The sequence below is a fragment of the Scomber scombrus genome, chromosome 6, assembly GCF_963691925.1.
Source record: "Scomber scombrus chromosome 6, fScoSco1.1, whole genome shotgun sequence".
Classification (NCBI taxonomy): Eukaryota; Metazoa; Chordata; class Actinopteri; order Scombriformes; family Scombridae; genus Scomber; species Scomber scombrus.
This window is the reverse complement of record NC_084975.1, coordinates 25,791,778-25,818,680: the sequence shown is the minus strand read 5'-3', so window position 1 is coordinate 25,818,680 and position 26,903 is coordinate 25,791,778. Positions and strand designations below refer to the sequence as shown.

General features: G+C 38.6%; 1 protein-coding gene across 1 annotated transcript in view; it reads right to left on the bottom strand.

Moving 5' to 3' along the window:
• The window catches only part of cdh13 (cadherin 13, H-cadherin (heart)), a 270,635-nt gene that overhangs the window by 223,193 nt on the left and 20,539 nt on the right, over positions 1-26,903 (bottom strand). The window contains exon 4 of the mRNA XM_062421569.1: positions 6,590-6,801. Within this exon, the coding sequence (XP_062277553.1) occupies positions 6,590-6,801 (212 nt within the window). The remainder of the gene's footprint in view (positions 1-6,589; positions 6,802-26,903) is intronic.

Below are 26,903 nucleotides of genomic sequence, written 5' to 3'. Positions count from 1 at the left end.
AACTTTGAAGCCTAATTTCATATATTTGGCGATGTTTTTAATCATTCAAATTAGGCAGGGTGGTTAACAACACACTTTTTGTGGTATGTCAAACTCAGAACACATTTATTCTTACTTGGTCATCCATGGTCATACCCAGGCGGGGAGTTCCGGTCCTCTGAAATGATGCCAACGTGGAAGTAACTTAAAACTGCATTCTATCAAAAGGCCACCAGGGGGCGACCGTTTTGGTGTTAAAAGGACTTCCGTCTCTATACAAGTCAATGGAGAATTCACCAACTTCTCACTTGATTTCTAACCTCAGTAAACGTTTTCAAAATGTGTTTATGGTCCCAATCGCTAATTCAAAGACTTCTTCAATGCAGTATGATGTTCATTTGTGAAATTTTGGCCTCCCTGATTTTATATTTAATGATAAAGCAGGGTATGCATTAGGGCGTGGCTACGTCGTGATTGACAGGTTGATTGCTTCAGGTTCAGGACGGCGCCTCATGCCCCTCCTGATGCCTATATAAGTAGAATACGTGTTTTTATTTTTCCCGGCATGCACTGGAAATTTTCAAGATGGCGCTGCCCAGATCCGAAACGGTTGGCTTCCGAGCAGCAGTCCACAAACCAATGGGTGACGTCACGGATGTTACGTCCATTTCTTATATACAGTCTATGGTCATACCTCACACTGTGGTTAACAAAAACATGACTTCCACAGCTACAGCTCCTCTGCTGCAGCTCTGCTCCTCTGTTCCTTTCAAATGGGGTCCCTTTCCATCTGAACTGAAACAAAAAGCTTAAACAAAGAGTTTTGTTCATATACTACATTATTAAAGCTAATTAAAAACACTTACTATAAAAATTGAATTGAATCATTTCTAAAGCTATCCAATTTGAAATATGTGAGGAAGCTTGTGCCCCCTTAACTTGACTGGGTATGACCTTGACCATCATGCTTTGCGTTTATCCCCACTGTAGCACAGAATTTAATCTGTATTTAAAAATATTTACTGTTCATTATTATTTAGGTACTATTCATTAACTATTCATTTTGCACCCAATAGCAGTAATGCATAAGCTGTTATGATTATAGAGAAACTGTTGCTTTGTCTTGAATCCCATGTCTAAAATGTCTTTATCTTCTGCCAACTTGAAAAAGTCATGTGATGATCCATGTTCCTCTTGACTTCCATCACAATCAAACTTTTCTGTCATCTGCAGCTGTTACACAGCAGCCAGGAGGGAGGCTTTCTCTTCTATTCAGTTGTTACTTAACTCAGTCTGCTTTGAGGTGACCACCTACTCACATCCCTGCACTTTAAGACTAACATAAGAGTGTGACCACCTGAGGCAAGACACTCTTTGTGCTTTCAAAATCCAAGCTGAAAATCAATCATCAGTAATCGTGTTTTTTTGTTTGTTTTTCAGTGAGAACATTTATTTTGTGCAGCCTTTCTTCAGAAACTGTGTTTAAATCAACCTTGAAAACACACCCTAGAAATGTGTTTAGACCTTATTTGTCTCACTCCTGTGAGAGACATCAGATACAATAAAATATAATCAGCTTCTTGTGTCTCAAGTGTTCTCAAAGACTTATATAACTAAGTAAAGACAGAAACAATAGATAGATGGATAGATGGATGGATGGATAGATGGATAGATAGACTTTATTGACCCCAAGCTGGGAAATTACAGTGTAGCAGCAGCATTACACAGACACAGTGACGATACAGTGACAATAACAACATATAGCTGTTATATATAGCTATATAGCTGTTTGCAAATGAGCCTTTATATATGCCATGCTTATGAACAGTGAAGCCCTAATATATTGATGGGAGTGAAGCTGGACTGAACTCCAAGATGAAATTACTTACAGTAAAAGTATATAGGAATGTATCGTAAAAAAAATATCATCAATTAACAAAAAACAATATTTTTCTACTTTCTGAGTCAGATAAATGTAGATAATCAACAGTGGGTAGAAGATCTTGTAACATTACTATCAATGTACTGAAACGGTCTTTGCTTTGATGTTCCTTGCCAAATACCTCTCCACCTCGCTTCATAGTTGTGTTACTCTTATTTCGGTATTTCACCTGATGTGAAACAAAGACAAAGACTCTTTTATAATTATGCGCATCAATAATTTCTAGGTGAAGGTTTGCTTTGCTGCTCTTTTAAAATTAACATGACGTTAAGCCTTTTTCTTTCTGGTTTACTCACTCCCACGCATAAAAAGCCAACAAAACATATGTAAGTTAGCAGATATATTAAGCAGTTTTGGAAAAATTATGGAGGATGAGGAGGAACTCAAAAAGTCAGACAATAGACAATGGCAGTGAACAGAATTAACAAATGACACCTACAGAGCGAGCTAAAGAGAGATGGCGTGAGTGGGATTGAGAGAGAGAGAGAGTGACAGAGAGATAGAGAGAGAGTGAGAGATTATTTGTATTGTGTTGTATAATGTGAGCTGTTGTACTTTGGTTGTGAGATGTCACATCTTAGTCATCCCCAGAAAGCCTTACTGAACACTGAAAGCTTGGTTAGAGAAAATCTATTTGCCGTTGCAGGATGAGGATTTTGCTCAGGATGCAATATTACATTTCATTCAGTGCGCGAAAATGGATGAAACATAACAAAAGCAAAATAAATAGGCTTTTGGACTCAGATTATTTGGCCTCTTATCAGTTGTTACATTTGAATGGTGCCTGTTAAGGCCCCCCTGAAGGCAAGAAAATGTTCTGCATAACCGTCGTTCTGCACAACACAACCAAAACAAAACGGGATAATAACACACGCACATACAGAAAAAAGTCCATATCTTGGAGCGTGCATTTGTTAAATTGAAATGCAGTCTTCCATTAATTCACATATTGATCGCTTGCAAGAAAAAAAGAGGAATAAATTACTCTTTGAATTCAGAGTTTTGCTCATAATAGGAATCATTCATCAGCTGCTTCTCTCCCTCTGGGCCTGTGTTACAGCAAAACTAACAGCTCACACCGAGGAATTAAAATCTGATTCTCTCCACCTTCACTCCCAGCACTTATCAATTATCACCAGCCAATATTTTATGCTACAATACCATTTGTTATGCCAATAAATTCACCATGGAATGTTTCCGCTCCGTGTTAAAGAGGAAACAAAGGGAGGTTTGGGCAAATCAGAAATGTAACTTTGACAGGGGAATAACAAAGAGATTTCATTATGAAAATGTAATTTCAGGAGAAACCTACTCCGCGCTATAATAATTGAAAAACAGGGGAGAGGTATCAAGGTAGCTTGACTGTTACAAGTGCTGTCTGAGATTGGAGATTTAAAGCTTAGCACGCCAGTCAGTGTTGTCAGTGGAGCCATTCCACAAGTCAAAAACCCGGCTTATTGGAACAAGCTTTTAAATATGCCATGAGTTAGTTACAGATTCTTTAGAAGCTGCTGCCGCTCCGAACACGTGTTTGATGGGCCACTTGAGACGGTGCAGAGGCATGGGGTGGAGAGAGTGAAGGAGGGACTACAGGATATGGACAGAGAAAGGAACAATAGATTTTCTGATGATATAAGTCCCAGAGCTTGAAGACTTTCAGCAGATTAATTGATAGTGAAATAATGAGACCTTTCAACCAGCCCGTCTCACTAGAGGACACTTCCTCTCTTATGGTCATATTATCTTTAAGATGTCTCCATCTCTGCATAGCTCCTCCAACAACCTTTCTTCTTCCTCTTTCTACCCTTTTCCTTATTCATGAGCTCTATCACTGTTTGTGCTGTGCAATTAGAGTAACTTTACTTTAAGATAGACAGAGACATTAAAGCATTTGTCCACAGGAAAGATACAATACTTAATCGGGGTATGTATCAGTCTCCCCTGATACAGACTGATATCCTACAACAAGAGTTCAAGGAAACCAAAAATAAATAAATTAAAAGACATGGTTGAGAAAAGTTTAGTAACTAATGGAACTTGTGAAAGTGATCCATAAATAAAAGTGGAAAGCAAACACACACACATAGAATCATGCAGAGGGCAGACCATACGGCCACATTAGTCACAAGAAACTTCACTTCCCACACATAACTTGCCAAAGTCTAATTCATTTATATCCTCAAAGACATGCCAAGGTAACACCCATGGACTAGCTAACCAAATAAACGATGGCGAAAGGCACAATCAAATGAGAGCCACATCAGGCCAAAAAGGGATGGAGACATTCATTAAGCTCAGGGTTGGAGAAATGGTACCAGCAGGACACAGAGCTGCAGCACAAAGACAGATGATCTCTGAGAGGGGAAGGGAACACAAACTGTACCTACAGTCCCTGGAAACTTTCCCTAATCAACTTATTTGGACTCAACAGAGCGGGAATGTAGGTGTATGGGGTATATGAATAAGGGACAATGGTGTTTATTCATGTGTATTCAGTTCTGTATGGTGTTTATTCATGTGTATAGAGTTCTGTAAGGCTGTCAATTTGCTGGCTACAGAAACACATTTCTGTAGATTACACAAACAAAAGGACACATTTGCAGCAAATCAAAGCTGAGGGTAGGGGTGCAGGCTCACTGGCCAAAGTCCCACATAATTGGAAATGGCCGGTGTCATTCTTCATACTTCAAACTCTGGTGCAAAACCATGTGCAAGTGGTCAAAAACATCACAGCTGTTTATGTTGCCTTGTACAAAAGTGCCTTGTTTCTCTTTTCTTCCTTGTGACTTCATACATAAAATGATGAATAAAAAACATGAGTAGAGGGGAAAATGCACATTTGGGTATCCATCAAAGGTTAAGTGGTGTATTCTTACATTCAAGACAAATTTGCACCAGACTGACTCAGAGCATATGTAGAGCATATGTGAAATCTGCAGTGGATCGCTGGATTCAACACTTTCTCTTAGACACTGCCAAGTATTTAACCCCTTTTTGAGAGCTTAACATTTCTAAGTGTCAATAATCTAAATCAATAGTCTATCATCAAACATTAAGTCAATCAATCTATGAACAGATTCAGTGCCCGGAACAGTTTTTGTCACTGCAACAGTACTAGAGACTGACACATGCTCATACATTTGGCAGCTAACACCAGCATCTGTGCCCTGACCTCCTTCAGCAGCTTTCACACGTTCCCCTTTGGTGAATCAAACTTTTTTTCTCTTAAGCTGCTATATGGTTGTCTTGGCGGATGTAACATCCTTCACATTCTTTGTTTTTTCCCTCCATATGTCATCTTTATGACCCAACATGCCAGATGGTTTGTTACACAGAACCATCTGAGAAGTCGTTCATGGAGACTGTTTGGAAAAGCGCAGGCACTTTCAAAAAAATGCTTGGCAGGTGATTGGACGAACCATGTTTCTATCCCTGTGTATGGCTTTCTTACCTTGCAAGGCAGCTGAAATCACATTGCTGATTGGTTTGAACCACCGCTGGTACACAAGCACCTTATTTGACACCCGATAAGATGGATTTTTGCATAATCTTGTGATGTCGTTATGTCAGGAATCAAGCTGCCTCGCAAGTCAATCATCTTTAGGCTTTAATGCCAATATTTGTTTTGTAGAATACTTGGATATTTGTCCTTTTCAAGTCCATATGGTTTCAAAGATTATGGATGTGGGTGTTTCCCCACTGTCGAATATGGCATTTCTGAGGTGGTGCAATTATGTTAACTGATGATAATTAAGGTTGCATGAAAATGCTTCACATGTATGAGTGATTCAAATTCATCAACATATGCATGAATGAGTGAAAAGTGAAAACAGATGCTTCTGAACACTTGATGGATTCGTTTTTTAATGTTTTTAATTTGCAGTTATGATCATTAATGAATTAAGGTTTTGTGAATGACACCCAGCGCCTGTGTTTATGTCTCCGAGCAAATGAGTAAATTAAACTTTCCATCTTGTCGCCTCATTTGAAGGAATAGTTTGACAAAGGCACACTTTGCTCATACTATGAATCTCAAGTCTGTTAATAGGAAACAACAGCCAGCAGCCAGTTAGCTGAGCTTTGCACAAAGACTGGAGAAAAGGGGGAAGAAAGCAAACCTGTTTTTTTACGATGGTGAAAAAAAATCTAATTAACAGCACCTACATGTATAAAGCTCACAGTTTATTTTTTACATCCGTTCAGAAAACAAACCGTAAAACTGCCACATTGAGGTGTTATTAGGAGTTCTGTATATGACAATTTCCTGGCTAGGCACAGCAACTTCCCCAACTTATGTAGTCTCTGAGTTTCCAGGACAACCAGCTGATGCTCCAGGACGTTACTGCCCCTAACTGAGAATTAGTTCGGCACATAATCCTCCTGTACACCTCAACGTGTCATTTTTACACTTCATTTTTGCACTGATTAAAACAAACAAGACATAAGACATAATGTGTTGATTAGAGTTTTAGAGGTGCGAGGAGGCACATTTTGTTACATTTAGACAGAGCCAGTGGGGCTGATTCCTCCCATTTGGTTCTCTGATGAAGTTTAACCATTTCAACTTGGAAAAGTGTCAAGTGTAAATGAATGGAAAGTGCTATGAAAACACACACATACACAAAACCACATACACACACACGCTTACACACAACAATCTCTACTCACCCTGAGACCGTGTGGCGACTTTAGCGGTAGGCCGGTGATGTCCACCTGTGCCATGTCATCTGCATGCGCACTGAGCCCGTGGATGAACACGATTGGCCCGCTGTAGGGGACATCTTGCTGAGGAACCAGATTCAAATCCCCATCCACGTTAAAGTTGGGGTCCGACACGTCAAACGCCACGTCCTCGTTACCCGCACAATCATCAAACTCAACTGGAAGAAACACACAGAATGGGTAGATGTTACGCCTTCACTCCGAACAAATTAAACACAAAAGACATAGGTCAAGCAGATGACCTGAAGATAAACAGACACCCGAAGAAAGAGAAGGATGTTCTGAAGCCTCCTGCAATATTTAAAACACACTGCGTAACACTCTATGCATTGTAGACTTATTGATGGGGTTGACTTGCTTTTGCAGTGTTGTTGCTCTTATTACAGGGAATGGCTGCATAAGACCAAAGAATCAAGGTGTAGGAAAAAAGAAAAGTGTCACATTTGAGTTATGTGCATGTGACTCATGGCACATGGGAGCTCCCCTTGTCTGACTGAGGGAAATACCGCCAAGGACTCTACAGAGCTTTATCCCTTCTGATCATGTTCATCCTCTTCTTTATCTCTCTCACACACTCCCCTCGGTTTCGCGACATGATCCCTGTTTCCCCCCACCCCACCCCACCCTCAAGCCCCCACAATCCGCCCCTCCCTCATCCTTCACGTCCCCTTTACCACGGTTCCGCGATGCTTCCTATACCGTCGCAGCTCCTGGACGGTGATGTCACAGAGGAAGTCTGCATGCGTGGATGTGTACACGTGTTATTGATTAGTAAAGCAGGTGCGACAGGAATCACATGGTAGGGGAGAACGGGGTTAGTAGTCACACTTTTTACTTTCCTTTGAATTCCTCATAAATCGTACACTGAATAGATTCCCTTTTAACTTGTAATGGAAGCATCAAGTGTCAGGTAGGAATAGAGTGGTCTTACTCTCCTTCAGTTGATTCTGTTCTAAAGATATGGACCATCAAATATGTCTTATACACTTGTGACAACCGTCCCCTTCATGGGGTTGGTAGTCACACACTATGGGGTTGGTTGTCTCTGTGTTGTTTTAATGGGGAAAAATCAAAAATGTAGACAAACTTAAAAATTCATTTAAAATCATTCCTATAAGTGCATTGTTTTTGTCCTTATAGGACAATATTTTGCATTTTCACCTCTGACTGCTCTGAGCTTTACATCTGGAGAGTCTAGTCCTTGTAAGAACTAGATATATTACACCATATATGTATATATGCCAACATGTGACAACCAACCACAAAGAGAAGACGACAAACATCCCCAACTGGGATGTTTTGCTACCAGCAAAGCTAACAACCACATGTTTTAGTGTAGCTAAGAAAAAAACCTACCTAACTATCACTCTCTCTTCATACTTTTTATGGTAATGATTGTTTTATTATAAACTCATTGTGTAAAAGCCTATAAGAGAAACGCTGACGAGCTGGATATTGACATTTTCACATGAAAAACACTCAACATCCTCTCACCTCAGTGTCAAGTGGTTTATTCAAGAAATGACCATGGAAGTAACATCTCACTTAAGTTCTGAAACTTTCAGTACCAACACTTTTTAACAGTGCCCTCTAGGAAACGAGATCGAATGAATGTGACAACCAACCCCATTCTCCCCTACTTTACAACTCTTGACGTGGGTCTGAGAGAGCAGGGAAATTTCAAGCCTCAGAAGTTTCACCCTCAGACATATGGTGGCTTATATAAGTGCGTTATTTCTTTTTCATTTATGTTTGAGTTTCCGCCATTGGAAAAAAACAGCATACGTACTATTCCATATGGTTACCATTATAAATGTGCCAGCATGATGTCCGTCGGTTTTCCTTCACAATTTGTGTATAGTAAAAACAAGAAAAAATGTAGATGGGAATGATTTCTCCATGTCTCCAAGGCAAGGAAAGAATATTAGGCTCTCGAGGCTTCGTCCTACATGATTCATCAATTACTGATGTGATTCTTTCAGCTTAACATACAAAAATCTCTCTGGTGCTGTAAGAAGGAACTCCTTCACAAAAGATCTAAAAGTGTCTCATCTCTGTGTTCTGTTCACATCGGGGACTGAACGGGCATCTTTCTGAGGAAGAAATGGGTTTAAATTTAAGCCCATTTTTATCATGTTTCTCAGAGCAGCTTGCAGATCAGTGGTGCCTCTCTGAAGATAAAACACTGCTACGGTCCTCTCAGTGCAAAGGCTGCGAGCCTTCTCTGCTGGACCCACTCGTTAAAAGTTGAATCCAATATAACTGTCTTGATGTTGTGGTGTTCAATGCTCACCACCTCAAACATACTGTATATCTGAACCACTGCCATGCCAATATAGCTTAATAGTACAAACACTAATTAACACAACCAATGATCTGATTCAGTCTGACTTACAAAAAATTGGTCCTGAGGAGGGTCCTTAATGGTAGATACAAGGTACACATCATTAGATACTTCCTACAATGAAACACAAATACCCTAAAGCATCAGAGTTACATTATAGGGTTGCCAGCTCGTAACTGACAGCTCTTCACTGACAGTAGACAGAGAGTGGGATACTAGGCTTTGATGCTGATGAGAGAGGCTGCTGCTGTTCTGTCCTTCTGTCCAAGTTTCGTCACATAAGAAGATCAAATGAAAATGTTTCTATCAAAAGAAGATGGAGAATATGAGAAACTTTTCATGTTATTGCAGGAAACTGAGAAAACATATATGTTTCATAATGGCAGCATTATGATTCCTTAGTAAACAAATGCTCTCAGATTACTGGAAACAGCCACTTCCTCCTCATTATGGGGATACAATATCAACCCTCACTGCATCCAGGGCTTACTAATGGTCTTAATGCATACACATTACCACACAGTTGTGGAAAGGTTGTTGTTCAATTCAAGGATAACGGCAACCCACTGCTGTAATTAACCCATATTGTTCTACTGCTGAGAGTGCTCTAACTTTTATTGTTCTTGTTTCTCAATAAGGGGATGTGGTGTAGCTGGGGCTTCAAACAACTTACTTGAATACTCTACTACCTATTTGATCTCACTGAAGTGTCTACCTATTCTTCCACCCTCCTTGTGTTTTACCTTGTAAAAACAATGTCTGTGTGTCTGACTGAAACTCATCAATCTGTAGACATCTATCTCCCATCACACCAGCACCAGGTGGAATGAGAAAAGTCCACGGTTAGCACTGCCTGACTATAAAATCAATAGACTGAAGTCTATCAAAAAACTAATTTAGTACACTTAACCTTTGTGACTGTTTTGTCTGTCTTCTTTTATCTCACTCGCTGCAGACATTTTAAAAATCTACCCTCTGGACAGAATCGTTTTCTGCCATATGGAGGAGGAAGAAGAGCATACAGGAGAGGAGAATAGAGGAGAGACGAAGGGAAAGAAAAATGACAGTAAAGAAAAGGCTACAATGGACACTGAGGGAAGAGCTACAAAGTCAACAACCTACTCTCCAGGGAAACAAGGCTCCATCTCAATATTCAACACTCACTTCTAAGCCAAAGCATGAAAGATGTGTTCATTTCCATTCCCATTACAAGCCTCAGATTTATTTCAATAACACGGGCGCACTCTTTAGAGCCTGCAAATTGCAGCGCCAAACAGTGTCAGTGGCATTTCAAAGGCAGCCAGAGAGTGTTTGATGGTATTCTAATGTTGTCAGGTTTTGGGGGGTTGGGGGATTTCAGAAGAGAGCATGGTGAGCTGGTGGCTTTGAAGTCAGGCAACAATGACAGAACGCAACTTACCATCAGCACCACCATGCACCCACTTCTCTTTCTTCAGAGTGCTGGCTCAGGGTTGAAATAACTGTGCACAACATGGATTAGGGTCACCAAAATCTCTCACTGACGAGTCAAGAAGAGAAAAGTTGGTGTGTGCGTGTGTTGGTGTGGTTCAACTTTTTCCTCAAGTTTGACATTCAAGTTTCTTTCGGGGCCAAAACCTCCCGTGGAGCCTGTGAATGGCAAATGTTCCAGAAACTCTGTCACCAAGGGCAATGGTTATTTTAGGCTTGATTGTTGCCATCAGCTTTCTTGGCACCAAAGACAACACTTCAAAGTTTTCATTTAGCGGGAGATCTTAAAAAATTAAATTCACACACCTACTTGAATTATTCAATTCACAAAAGAAACAATAATCTACACCTTTTTCTCATATATTTAGTATTGTAATAAATAACTCGCCTGTCAACCGGTGTCATAGTCAGAAATTCTACACTAATGCCTACATGAACATAACATTCATCATACTCAAACATAATTATAGTAAAAGGAACAAGCTTATATAGATCTCAGCTTGCTTCACGCAAAAAAAGAGTATGGCATTGTTATGGAAAAACATTCACAAACCAAGTACAGTATTACTACTAAGGCTAAACAACATGTTTTTGAGAGTATATGGAGGCTCTTCATTGATAATGTTAAAGATTTAGGTTTATCAGATGATCAGGAGATTGAATAAACAAATAGGAACATTTTATTTTTACTTTTTTATTATTTAATTTACTCTAATACTTGTAATGACGGCGTATTAGAGCCATTTATGTAGAAAAAAAAAAGTTCAACATTTTCTCAAAATATTACCCCCACTCCTCCAGGTCAGTATTTTTTTTACATCTGTGACCCAAATATGCCGTCGTAAATTGTACGTTAGAAGTATATTGGCAGTATTTAAATCCAGATTATATAGATTACCACTTGTTAAGATAGGAGGAGCACTCTTGTTCTGAGTTTCTTTTGTTATTGTTTGTTTTTTTGGGGGGGTTTTTAAACAAATTGATGCATGTATACAAAATGTGTATATATGTATGCATTTTTTTCATTGTTCCATGTTCATACAGCAGTTACTATATACATGGTGGTATACAAAAATGTATGTCTAAAAAGCTCTTTTTTTATGTGAAAAGTTCAATAAAAACACTGCCAAAAAAAACAAAAAGAAAATTCAATACTCATTTAAATTAGCCTTTGGGATAAAATGTGATAAAATGGTCCAATAAAACCATTAGAATAATGAAAACAAAATATCTACAAGCCATACTGCAATCTTGATTTTCTGCCTCTCATTGATGATTTGACATCTAACATTATCCAAGTGTACTTAAATTGGCTCTACTCTCTTTGTCAGCCACATAAATTGGATTTTTTTTCACCGTCTCGTCTGTCAGGTACTAAAGTTTTCCTTTGAGGTGTTTTGAAGACAATTTTCTGTCTTGTAACTAAATGTCAAGTCTCCATGATGGGAGAGATGGGAATCAGTGGAGTAATCTCAAAGGTGGCAGCGCGGGTGTGTTTGAGCTGATAGCTGCCGTGTCTAACCAGACAGAATGTGCTCAGCCTCATAAAAAAGGCTCAGGAGAACACCATTCTCAAATAATCACCTGGCGTAAGGTGCTATAAGAGCTGCTTTTGAAAACGTATTTACACCCTGAATTGCATTTTACCCCAGAGTTTACTATCACAGAGCTTTGTATAGGAGTCATTATGTGGATTCAGCAGTAACATGGATTGGGCTTTTCATCTAGGAAGATAACGTTTTTAGGGATTAAACAAACTCTCCATCCAAATGTGAAAAAAAAGCGAAATGCAACCACCACCAAAATTCAAAACACAGGATTGGAATAAATCTATCCCTGTGTCTATCTGCTGTATCTATCTTTTCATAGGATAACTACTAGAACACAACAAAACACCCCTATTAACTTTTTTTTCTTTCTTTTTTTTTGATGATGTCAAAGGATTGTTTACATAAATTGACACCCACCCACAATAAGTGCTGCTGCTCCTGATGTTACCCTCAGGTATAAACAATAACTGCTTTGCACTCTACATGACACCACATCACCCAGCCTCACCCTAGAAATTCCACTTTTATACTAATAATGACTCCCACGCTTTTAGAAACATACATAAGAAACATTGTGATGAATGTATCTATAAAGTGGCAAAATGTTGATAAGTAACATACCTCCTATAAGTTCACTTCACAACATTTTTCATTTGTTTTCCTTTCAACACCTTTTTTTGCCTTTATTTGATAGTACATGGCATAGAAGCCAATAGGAGAGAGGGGGGGGGGTGACCTGCAGCATAGGTCACTTGAGGTAATTGAACCAGGGACACTGCCATTATGTGGCATGCACAGTAACCACTTGACTACCAAGGCTCAATCTTTTGAAAAACTTAATAGCAAACTGAAGCATTAGACAGGATGAGTTTAGTTTAACATTGAAATAAAGAATGTAATTTTTTTCTTCTCCTAAACCAAAATGTTTTTTAAATCTAAACGTAACAAGCAGGATTCAGAATGAGAATCCCAATTTTTGGTGTCAAAGTCCTGCACTTTGTATGGCCACCATTCACCAACACCAACTCCTTATGAACTGTACAAAACACAACACCTCCCCTACTAGAAAAAAACAAAACACTGCCAGTGGAAGTAATTGTGTTTCCCAGCAAAATGTAATTACCATAACAATTTAAAATAACTTTCATATAAACATAATCTCAGGGAGATTGCATTGCTTCATCCAACACCTGCTGTGCACCACCACTCACATAAAGATCTGTCAAAATAGTAATGCTGTATTACAGAAACTAGCTGGAAACTTCTCCATATAGCTGTATGTTGGACAGAGGGTTAATTACTGGGTCGCACATAAATAGCTCATGTTTACCGTGAAGGATGACAGCCTTACTTCTTTGATGGTATTGTCTGTTCAAAAATTAACTTTTCAAAGGCAAGTGTCTACATTTCAAATGCTTAAAAAGAAACATATTTAAATATAATATGCAAATGTTTGTTATTTTTTTTGTTGGTAGGGGCAGAAAAAGCAATTTATGTACTTATTTTGAAGCCACAGTCTCTCATTAGTGTTTGACATTCATTGTTTTGTTTTTTGTTTTTTTTAGTTGTTCCCTATCACAGTGTACAATTCCTTTCAGCTAACAGAAAACAGCTAGACAATTATAACACATGATGTGCCCCTTCAGTGTTCCTACAAATAACAGGGCTAGAAAATGTCACTGTCAACTTGTGCCACGAGAAAAAAAAATTCTGTTGTTACTGTTTAATTTTCTTATTTTAAGCTACGATTAAAGACTGTCAAAACAGTAGAGAAGTTGTACTGTGCAGCCTTGACATTTTTAAAATTATTTACTTCAAGTTCAGAGATTGTGTTGAATCACCAGCTTAAAAAATGTGCAAAAGCTGATTATGATAAGCTGACACTTACAAAATAGATCAGTCACTAACAGCTTATAGCTGACTTGAAGTCATTCATCTAACTGTGCATAGGCAAAGGTATTTGATCCCACGGCAGCCTCTTTTAAATCAAAATCATCATCTTTCACCTTGTACCTGAGAGGTTTAGTTTGCTGTTGTGCTACATACAGCACCTGGACAGGGGATGCTTTGGGTTTGTTACATTGATCGTGAGGCTCAACGTCCAGAGATCCTGTTTTGTTTTATTCTACCATCTATTTCTCTGTGGGTGCACTGAGGTTCTTGTTGGTCTCTTTCTGCTCCTGTAAATCATTCAAAAAGAGAAGAAAAGTAAGATGGTGAGCGAGAGAAAAGGTAATTATGGTGAAATAATGAGGGCCAGCTCAGTGCTCTCTCACTTAAGGCTCAGGGTGATCCTCTCCTTGTTATCGCCTTGAGTTACAGCCCGTCTACCTTACCAGGCCACGAATGCCATTGTCATTGCTGCCAGGCACGTACCCACACAAACACGTACCCATATACATTCACATTCCACAAAATAATGAATGTAATACTAGACTCATACTACTTTATTGGAGTCTCATTTGAACTTGACACCAAGCATAACTGATGCTCGATCAGCACCACATGAACAACCCAACTGCAGGCCTGTTTCTTAGTATTAGACTTGTGTTCAAATTGAACATTAGCCAAGACTGTCACATCTATCTATAGCACGTAAGCAGCTCTATAAAGCTTTGGGTTGTGTTGGTGGGGGTGTGTTGTTTGAGGTATTGGTGAGACAATGAAATACAAGTCCAAACTAAATAATTAATGCGTTTGAAGGCGTATTAGACACCAAAATACATCACATTGCTTTGCAATACAGACATAATTTTTCAACTCTGGAAAGTTATCACAGCAACAAAAGTTAAAGGCTGGAAATACTGCATTCATGTTACAAAGTAATCCACCAGGAAAGTGCACTTGCATTTCTGTGATTGGCCAACGCATAGCTTTGATGTCACATTGCATTGGAGCAAAAGTTGAGTCTGGTTCAACTTTTTTGCCAACCATGTGTTGTTTTATAAGGGCGTTCTGTATTGGAACCCTCACTGCTTTGACAGACTGGCCACGTTCATATGAATAAGGCAGCTTAACAGGCAGACATTGCCACTACTAAAAATGCCACAAAAAAATACACTTATGGAACATAAAGTAGACTGTGTAAAAAAAAAATGATAAAAGTTATTTTTTTTAAAGGCTTAAAAATATGTCTCATCAGTTAGTTGTTGCCACTGTGCTCACAGTATGACTCCAGCCTGCCTTAGTTTTGGGCAGATGTTATGATTAATGCAAAGTGCAGGTGGATCTGCAGCTGCATCACAACAGTGGGGCTGCAGATATCAGCATTTTTCCAGATTCACTGGCTTCAGTGCTGGAGCCAGGTCATGTTAAATTGCTGTGACTAATTTCCAAACAGTATACATTTGCAAACATAAGTGTACACGCGCACTGCATACAACATTAAATTACTGCAGTGTTCATGCAACTGATAAATGGATAACTATCCATCTACTATCTATCTATCTGTGGGTTTTCTGCCAGTTTATTTAATTTGGGTTTGTACAATCATAATATTCAAGCAAGAGAGAACCTTAGGCTCATTAGATTTTAACAAGGTTTTGTGAGCATGATTTCTCTACCATAATTGCAATGTGTATTTCCCCTGACGGGTGGCAGCACTTTTGTTTATAATCACCCCTGTTTATAAGGATGCAAAGAAAGTCACAAACAGACTCATCTCCTCTGTGTCATTTACTTGCCGTCACAAACTCAAACAGAAGACAATCCAACAGGATCACACCGCTCATTATTATCAGCAGTGCTTCATGAAGAGGTCTGAGGCAGATAACAGCAGGAAATTGCACTTCTGACTGAAAAAGCCAAAATTGATTACTTTGATTTAAGTGCATTTGTTCTGGTTTATGATTTGAGTGAATGTATCAGTGTTTCTCCGTGAGTGTAACATGAAAAGGAACGTTAAACGTAAGCAAACAATGTTCACTTAACGGTACAGTGTGTCCAATTTAGTGGCTTCAAGCGGTAAGGTTGTACACCGCAACCAAATGACCTCTCCCCTTACTGTCTCCTTCAAAGCATGTGGGAGAACCTACAGTGGCTTTGAAACATGGCAGCCCCAGGGGAAAAAGACCAGCTCCCTCTGTAGATATAAAGGGCTCATGCTAATGTAACGAAAACACAATGATTCTTATATCCAGGAGATACATTAATTAAAACATACTTATGAATATTATATTCCATTTCTGCCAAGTTTATTCTGCTTGATGCCACTATATTCTACAAACTGCAAAGATATATGGTTCAAGGTTGTTCACAGTAAATAACATGCATACATAACACTGGCAGCTAGAGTAAACATCCTGCTGTCTCCACGCAAGCTGGAACTGTTAAGGCCTACAGACTTGGTCTTTGAAGTTGCCTGTTTCAAGGTTACACCTGTTTAAATATGAATTCATTTAAATTCCTATTTCAAGACCCATCATTGCACTCTTCAACCCATTTCTATGTGAAATATAAATGAAAATTTATCAGCTTATCTATGGAATTGAGATACCCCGAAGCCTAGTTTGACAAGGTTAACCAAAGCAACAGGTCAGAAGGGGAGTGAGCGAGGTTTATTCTAGTACCATAACATACTTCAGCCAGTCTGTTTGTGTGTCAGTGGCAGGGGCGAAGCGCTTCATCAAAGAGGGCGGATACGGATGCCGATGCAGATGCAGATGATCACAAACTTAGGCAGAAAGATAGCCATAGTCATAAAAAAGGTGCATTGAATAGTCAACCAGTTGCACAGCTATGCAATTACTGTACATCTTTACTTTAGAGCAAACCAGATATTAAAAGGTTATGCACACTTTGATAGGCGCTTGATAAATATCCATCCAGGTTGACAGCCAGGCAGCTCGTGCAGTGAATCAGATGACCTAAACCGACTCCGTCAGTCTGTCACTCATCCCAGCCGAAACTGACCACTAGTCCATTACTGTAATGTGCCAGCAGAGCAGCCAGACATCCGCAGAGCCACATGAAACAGCGATGGAAATGTGAACACGTCATCTGATCGATAAACCATAGATAAGGTGCCATCAGTGGAATCAGCAGGATAATGACAGGATAATGTGTGGAATCGAGGTGCAGCCTGTCACACTGATCGATAGTCGGCCCCAGATACATAATTTTGAATTTAGCACAAAAAAGAAATCAAGAGGTCAGGAGTTGATCCATATCCTTTGAAACATATGATTGCATCTGACAGACCAGCTGGCACTACAGAAGAAACACAGGAAGCTGTGAGTCATAGAAAGTGTCAGTCACCATTTTTTTGTGACTACTGCAGCAGTGATATAATCTTACTTGACTTCTAAATGTACTGCAGCTAAAAATATATTTTGTCTCTGCTTCTTGTACATGCTAACCACTGAAAGGCCTTCTTCCTTGAAGCTGTAATCAAACTTGACTTGGGCTTATATGCTAACTGTAACACTAAGTTCAGAGTTACAAGTTTAAAGTTGTGAGCATGAAGCATGTCTATGCCACAGCGTCCACACTTACAGACTTTGAAGCACTTCCCAAAAACACCATGAGGGCTCAGAGCTGTTCTGCTGTGAAAGTGCTAGAGGGCTGCCTCGTGGACGTTTTTGAGCCTTTTATGCACACTTCCTTTAAGTCTGGAGTACTGCAGATTTTGCTTGAGGAAATTAAACCCATTGCATTGGATTCTGAGGTTAAAACTGGGATAACAAAATAACTGACTAAAGAAATCACTGGTATCTAGCAAGGAGGAGTTTACACGTATGTGGTAACATTACATAAATAAACATTATTACCATTATCATTACTGCCAAGAAACTAGGTTAATTAAATGTGTAAGAGTTCAGTGCCTGGGGCTTAGGCGTTCAGTATACTACGGTTGAAATTAGCACGCTCTCACAGGCATTATGGAATGATGTGACCAAAAAAAGTGACTCCTTGAGAATCTAACATCACAGTCAGGGCAAGCCTCAAGTCAGACCTTTCACCAGTTTGTGAACATTTGTGTAAAAGCTTGTTGGGAGTATTGTGGAGGGCTAGACCAATAGGTTGAACTCAATTCTGCCCAATATGAATTCATTAATTTGAAGGTTGCCTTCAAAATAAAAGCAATGCAGTTGTATTGCATGCATGATGTACATTTCATGTTTGATTCCTAACTTCCCATTGACCTCGCCAGTCAGGGACAGCCAAAGGGCCAGATGTGGCCCAAGGGTTGTTCAATGCCCAGGTCTGATCTATAGCAACCTGCTGTTGTTATATTACCCGTTGTACAGTGCCAAAATCTCAGCACCCTACAACCAATATAGTAATGCAGTACTTGCAATATCCACAACATGGTAAACATAATACACTTGTAGCTATGCATACAGATTATATGTCTTATGTTTGCTGATTTATGAGTCATAATGATCAATTATATCTTGATCTACGCTATGTTGGTGCACAAAACTGTGCATGTGTTGGTTCTGAATAATCTTCTTGCTGTATTATCAGCTTTTAGCACAGCCACAGTGTGTGCTGTCATCATTTCAGATTTCAGTCAGGCAGTCAGTTGTCACAGACTTCAGCTTTTGGTATTGAAGGCTAGACCTCCAGCATAATTTGAAATAAGCATAATGGAGCCCTTAGGGTGGACGTTGGTACGAGGACTATGAGTACAGTTTTATTAGGTGTTTGAATGCACAGCCGCAACAAAAGATGTGCTCTGTATATTCATCAGTGCTGGTGGAGCCTGTGAGTGTGTCTGTGCATCTGTAAGGATAAATGCACATGATTAGATGAGATGCCAGATGGCACTGAGATTAGACATTGGATCATGTATATATTTGCTGTTGCTTCATGCCTCCCCAATAATACAGAGGTGATTAAAGTACATGTGCACCTGTAGCATATGTGAAAACAGGGTCATGGGTGTTGTAAAAGCAGAGGTGAGGATATATTTGCCAACCTATTTAACAGCTGAGGGGGAAAAAAGGGAGAAAACTTCCTGCCAACTGCAGTAACACCCAAACCTGTCAAACAATCAAACAACACACTAGAATACAAAAACACATAGAAGCACACACACTGTACTGTCACACACACTAAAATCCATAAGCAAACGTAATTTCACACAATATCCGACATCCAGCAACATAGAAGCACCCAGCAACGGCAGATCAGTCAGATCGATAGCCTTTCAGGAAGCCAGTAACACCCAGGTTGAGCCCCTGAGGCTTTAGCCAAGTTACTCAGCACTTTCCTTGGCCACTCAAGAGGAGCCATGTTGGGCTCCAGGCCAAGAGCCAAAGACAGGAAGGTAGTATGTGGGAAAGAACAAAACTTTTGACACAAAGTAATTCTGTCACTTCTATGGCAGCAGCCTTCATTGTCTCTTTAGCAAGTGCACAGTTCACTTAAAATGTCTGGTTGAAGGTCGATCTTGTTGAGGTGTAGCCTTTGTTGGTGAATATGCACTGTCAAGGATCTGGGGGTTAGAAAGACAACCTTTTTGTTGTCTTTCTGCTTTATGGAGTCTACACACAATACGTGGAGTTGGAAATGATCTATTTGTATTCTGTTCAGTTTAATTTGTATATTATTGTTGTGACAGAGTTAAATGTCACACATGTGTCTGCATATAGACCAAATACTATCCAAGGCTCTAACTGTATAATAGAAGAGCAGAACAGAACAACAAATGAAAAAAATCTAAATGAAACTGACAGGGATAATCCTGAATCCTAATTCTGGACCTGATTCAAACAAAGTATGACCACAACAGAGAACATGTTCAAATAGACACATTTTATTTGTGTTGCACTCTGAAGAGAGAACATGATCTGTACTGTTTTAGTCTCAGTCACTCCTGTTTCGTTTCAAACCCCCACAGTCACAGACTTTAAAAAGTTTTAAAAAATTAAAAATAAATGAGCATGTTAACTTACAGTATAGGAATATTATGAGTGACATTATTAACAATTACATACTGTTCATATTCTACACCCTCACAGTATGTTTCGGGTAAATTTTTACCCTGTCTAAGAATCCCTTCATAAAAAGTGTCTATACCAAATTTTGAAACACAGATCTATGAATAAGTATGTGATCAAACCTTGATTAATGTTTCAGAGAGCAGACAGAGTGTATTTTTTAGCTCATTTTCTGAGAAAATGACAGCTACTATCACACAATATCATGTCCTATTTTACCTAAGACATGAAAATATAACATAGCAATAATGATGGAAATGTACTTTATTTAAAGTGAAAATGACAAGAACTTTATGGAACTGTGGGGTTTATTGTATAACCATTAGAGCCATCAGTCTTCACTATATCATAAAAAGAAATCCTCATAACTACTATCTTATTACAACTATTAACTATTTATTTAACAAAAAGCCATGTCAATAGATACGGGTCAAATTTGACCCAGAACAGCCTCAATAGACGAAAATTTGTAGCACCTTTTTTCATTCACTTTTGTGCATTTTGGACCACATAAACTAAACTCAACAGTAGCTCCAACTCTGAATAACACCTGTATTTATTTGGTTAACACAGGGATGTTGTGTATCTGTCTTGCAAGTGGCAAGGTGCAAATGTTTATGGTCTTATCATTAGGGAACAGGTATTCCAAAATAACATAAAAAGGGCTGCCTATGTCTGGTCACTAAAATGGAACTATACAGCTCATAATAAGAGTAATATTTTTTGTAGTGCATAGCCATAAAGTACACGAGGAATGCATGGAAAGTGGGCTATAAAATAATGAGGTGCAGATACTTGCATGGATGATTTGTTTGCTACAATGAAAGAAAGAGAAATATGTGGCTCATTTGATGGCTGTCCTCTGCAGCTGCTACTGACAAACCCCATATTTATAGACTATAAACATAACTCCAAATGGATGAAACCACTGCGTGCAACCACAAGTACACACACACACACACGACTAGTTCTACATTTGCTGACAAACACATACACAGACAAACACATTCATCACCTACAGCAGACCATGTTTATATAGAGCTATGGAACATTAGTGCTGGATGATAAAACAATGACCCCAATTATCGGGCCAAATTAAATCAGCTTGATAACCTTTGATGAATTATTTCCAACAAGGATTGGGCAAGTGACACCCCAATGAGACAATCAAATAGAGGAGCAAAGACCGTCTCCTTCCAAACTGAACAAAGCATCCATATAAAAAGGTCAAATTAACAGACTTATTAGTTTGGTCATGTGTAGCACTGCATGATGTTTTAAAATGATTATTTAGACTAGTAATCTTCACACACAGTAAGTTATGATAAATAGTAGGAGTGATAGCAAAAATGTTTTTTAAGAAGGCAGTAACAGTGGCTATAGTTGGTCACCCCCAAGCGAGCAGTCAGACCTAAAATGCTAACAGCCTTATGGGATAACCATGACCAAGATAGAAGGCCAACTCAACAAAGAACACTGCAGTTCAGTTTTTTGAAAGTAAAGCAAAAAATCCATGGGAGCATTTATAAACAATTTGAAACATTTAAAATATAGACGCATGCCTGTCTTCTGGCTTCAAGTTGTGTGAAAAAAAACACCCATCCTCATACAGAACGGTTAACCCTAACATAAACATCGAAGACTACCTGGCCAGTTTCAAGAGATAGTGAAGACTCTTAAATTTGATGTACAGTTAAACTTTGAGAAGGGGAAAAAGGTACTATGTTTTCCAGACCCCTGCAAACGCCTACTGAGTTGGACCGCAGCAATGCACAGCTGACTGGCAGCAGGCAAACAACGGATTAAACAAGCGGTGAACATTACAGTTACAGTATTTGAAACAGAACACCATGAATAGTTTGCTCTGTTGGAGACAATTACATGAAGGAGTTTACCATCCAAAGCAAGCCATACAATTAGATTTTCCTGAAAAGCTCTCAAACAATCCTTCTGGGAGAACTAATCCTCCTCCAGTAAACACATACATACAATTTTAATCTTAATACCAACTTTCATAATTAGTTCAAATGAAGACATGCTCATGGGTGGTACACACTAACAGTGCCTTGTGGCATTTTTTCTGAACAAGTTACATGTACATTCAGTTTTTCTCACACATACATGCATTGTGTGTATCCTTGAGGCTTAACAAACATACTGAGTGTAGTTCCGTCTTCATAACATTTGCAAAACTGATTTCTTTTTTCCCCCAATTGTGCACTGTTAACATCAATGTTTGCATTATTTTTTCATCCCTGTATTCAATTTGGCCATTGCCACAGTATGCATGATATGCATGAGATACAGCCACCAACCTTTAATCAATAGAACAGCATGAAAGCGACGGCAGGATGTAAGTCATACCACCTGTGCGCATGCGTGTTCTCCTTTTCATGCATTGTACCAATAAATATTGCTTCATAGCGCTACTAATGGTAAGAAACCCCACAGGGTACCTGTAATGTTTGAGAGCATGCAGATCGCAGTGGCTTCTGGCATGCAGTAGGGGAGAACAGGGTTGGTAGTCACACTTTTTATTTTCCTTTGAATTCCTCACAAACCACTGAATAGATTCCCTTTTAATGTGTAAATGAAGCATCAAGTGTCAGTTAGGAATAGAGTGGTCTTACTCTCCTTCAGCTGATTCTGTTCTAAAGATATGGACCATCAAATATGTCTTGTGCACTTGTGACAATCATTCCCATCATGGGGTTGGTAGTCACACACTATGGGGTTGGTTGTCTCTGTGTTATTTTAATGGGAAAAAATCAAAAATATAGACAATCGTAAAAATGTATTTAAAATGTTTAGTTTCATTGAAATACAACCTAACACATCTCCTGCATCAAGAGAACAAACAGGAAAAATAATTCCTATAAGAGCATTTTTTGTCCTTATATGACAATACTGTGCATTACATCTCTCTGACTGCTCTGAGCTTTACATCTGGAGGAGTATGGCTCTTGTTTGTCTTCCTGACAAAGTTCCTGCTCATTCTGCTCTCTTAAAAGAAAAAGAAAGAACTACATATATCACACCATATATGTGTATATGCAAACATGTGACAACCAACCCCAAAGAGAATGTGTCAAACATCCCCAACTGGGATTTTTTGCTACCAGCAAAGCTAACAACCACATGTTGTAGCATAGCTAAGAAAAAAACTTACCTAACAATAGCTCTCTCTTCATACTTTTTAATGGTAATGATTGTTTTATTATAAACTCATTGTGTAAAAGCCTAGAAGAGAAACACTGAAGAGCTGCATATTTACATTTTCACACTAATCGTTGCCTCACCTCAATATCAGGTGGTTTATTCCAGAAATGATAATGGCAGTAACATCTCACCTAAATTCTGAAACTTTCAGTACCAACACTTTTTAACAGCGCCCTCTAGGGAGCGATATCTAATGAATGTGACAACCAACCTATGTTACACCCAACCCTATTCTCCCCTAGTTGAAATTGTGCATCTTTTGTGTACAGTATACTGTAGCTACATCCACTATCTACTGGTTATCATCACAAATCCTGCGGAGTAGCTGTAAAAGAGGTAAGATTAAAGATGAAGAAAATAGTTCACTGGCACATTTATTTATTTATTTATGTTTTCTAAAATTATCAATAACTTTGTTAATGGTGTTAAATGACTATTAAACCTATCTGGCTCATGGTGGAGTTAAATAACATAAGGTGCACCTGTTGTCCACCTGTCTGCAGTTCAAACGATACAATTTCTGTTAAAAGCCTACTTACACATCCCCATGTTTGGCTAAAGATTTGGTCCTTGGCCATTTAATATAAAAAAAACCAGAACAAAACCAATTAAACAAAAAAACATATTTTTAAAAGAAGCTACAGGCTGTTCTGAGCAGGCACCCAGCTGTGACAAACTACTCTGATTGACTGTGCTCTCTGATCATTCCAGGCCATCACTTCCTTTCAAAATCAAGATGTGTTAATGTCTGGTCAGAATAATGTAATATTAATCTTGACAGTTCATATCTGCTTGCCAAAACCTGCTCCCTAAATTTCTTCAAAGCTGCAATTAAAAACATCATGTTACTAATTGATGAACACCCTCTTAGTGAACAGCCTGCATTGAATTAAACATGTTGAGTTTATTTTTTCATTCCAGGAGTGCTGTGAATGTTGTTTATTAGACCCACTAGCAGATGTACTGCAATTTGCATCAGAAATGTAAATTCCTTCCTTGTTAAGTAGGTTAAGCACAGCCGGCACATCAGTATAGGAAGGAAGCAAGCATGATCTTCTTCAAGGGTGTAAGAAGGAGAGAAAAAGTGGGAAAGACAGAGGAAAGACACAGAAGAGAAAGAGAGACACACAGTGAAAGAGAGAAAGAGAGAGAGCATCAAACGATTGCCAATTGCACCATGATTGCAGATGGGGTCTTGGCACTTCTGTCACTGTGCCCCTCATAGACTGTGATTGCAGCCTCTACAAGCTGCCTCGGAGGGCTGCTGATGCCAGTTTGTGTGCCAATGGAGTAAGATTCCAGTTCACAGCCAGCAGCAGGTGCACTAACAAAAAGGTGAGATATCTCAATGTCATACATCATGAAAATTAATGCTGTAAGTATAATCAAATGAAATACCCTTTAGCATCAAAAAGTAAGCAAATGTCATTTAACTAGTCAGATTGAGAGCATGTAAGTGAGACACATGTGGTGTCTTGTTGTTGTGGACTGCATGCTTTATTCTCCCCCCTAAAAAAAGCTATAATCAACATTTCTACCATTGATCAAACGACTAATGTCAAATGTGGTGCTCATAGTGACAAAAACCCTCTTCCCTCAACTCTACAGGGTGTTTTAACATCGCTCAGTTCATTGTGTTGTAGTTTCCAAGTTTCCGGCCCACATCTGGCAGCAGTTGTCAGTGTTGTGGAGTGTTTAGCTGCTAAAAAGCCAGATATTTATTTATTGTTTGCGGATCTCAAAACTGACCTAAAAGAGAGAAAATAACAGACTTTAATTCAACACGGGACCAGAAACACAACTAAAAATGAAAGCTAATGTTGTTTCATATCTGTTGAATGCGTAACTGCATCAACTTAGTTTACTGTATCAACTTAAAAGGTGATAATATTTCAATTGACATCTTGTTTCCTTCAGCCCCAGGTGGCCAAGAAATCTGTTAATTGCAACTTTGCACAAGAATTCTGGTTGATCACAACTTGGGTTGATAGTTTTAGCCATTATTAGACTGCAGTTTGATGGAGTGAGAAACATGAGCAGCCATATGATAAAGCTGTGTAAACAAGCTGACAGTTTAGCCAGATTATAAACCACTTCATGGAGGTAAAATTGCAGTCTCAGTAACAATCTCTCACTTAACAGGATGACTGTGGTTGTACTATTAGTCGTAGCAATTTGTTTATTGGGACCATGATATAGTGCACCAGAGTTCATTTATAGCTTATTTTCATCTGTGGTCCCTTCAGTAGGTCAATGTTAAAAAAACAGCACAATAATAAACAGTACAAAGCAAAAAACACAGCACACATACAAAATACATAGCTACACAAAATAGCATATCACATACAATGTAGAGTCAGTGGTCACGGAGCTGAGACGCTTTTAGCAGACTTTTTAATTTGGTTTTAAATGTGCTAATTGAACTGCAGCTCCTCATGTCATCACGCAGGGCTTTCCACTGAGTTGTGGCTTTTATAGAGAATACTGACTGCCAAAATGTACTGTAGTGTGACAAAAAGGAATGGTACAATCTCTTATAGAGGATATTCTCTGTGTTGTAAGTACAGTGATGCTTGTTTACCATGAACAGATTGGATGATTTCACAATCCACCTTAACCCATACACATACTGTTCATATTCTGACTCATAATTAGTCTCTACACCAATTCACATTGATACATTCCCCATAACTTATTAATTAATGTTTGATTAATCCTTCTGTTTATTCTGTTATGGGAAAAAGACATTCACAACCACTATATTATGGTCCAGGTGAACATTTTATAGAACATGAGGAATACAACAACTTCTTTTTAAATGCAGATTTTGTGTTTTTGTTTCATATATACAGGTCAAACATGTACATTTGTATATAAAAAAATGTTTATCAGCTGCACAAAACATTTTAAAAATGCATTTTATCTCCATTTTTGTATATACTGTAGGCCATATTATGATGAGTCTGGCTAAAATAAATGTGTAGGATGTGATTTTACAGCTCTCTAATGTAGAGAATAGGTCAGATTTGACCCTGAACAGTATGTTAGGATTAACCACACTTTATAATATTTGAACTTAAAAATATGTGTTATTGATTATATTCATTGCCCTGTTTGATCTGTTTTAGTAATGCCACCATGCCAAAAATCTCAACAACTGACTTGGTGAATATAGAAATGTTGGCCAAAACTAGGAAAATCAGACCCAAGTTGTAATAAACCATTCAGGAGCTAGATTTTGAATCCCAAAGCCTTAGATTTTTCTCATCTTACTTCATTAAACCACATCAAAACTCATCTAGAATCACTCAGCATTACTTTGTATTATCGTGGATTTGGATTCATAAATTCTGCTGAATGGTATCTCTGTTACTCACTTTAACTCTTACATATTGTTCATTTTCTACACCCTCAGTTTGTTCTGGCTCAATTTTGACCCAGTCTAAGAATCACCTCATAAATAGTGTCTCAACCAAATGTTGAACCACAGATCCGTTTAGAAAGCATCAATAATCAATCTGACTGATCAATAAATGTGTGATTAAACCTTGATGAATGTTTCAGAGAGCTGAGAGAGTGTATTTTTTAGGTTTTACACCACTCATTTTCTGAGAAAAAACAGCTACTATCACACAATATCATGTCCTATTTTACCTAAGACTAAGAAAATATAACATAGCAATAATGATGTAAATGTATTTTTTTGAAAGTGAAAATGACAAGAACTTTAT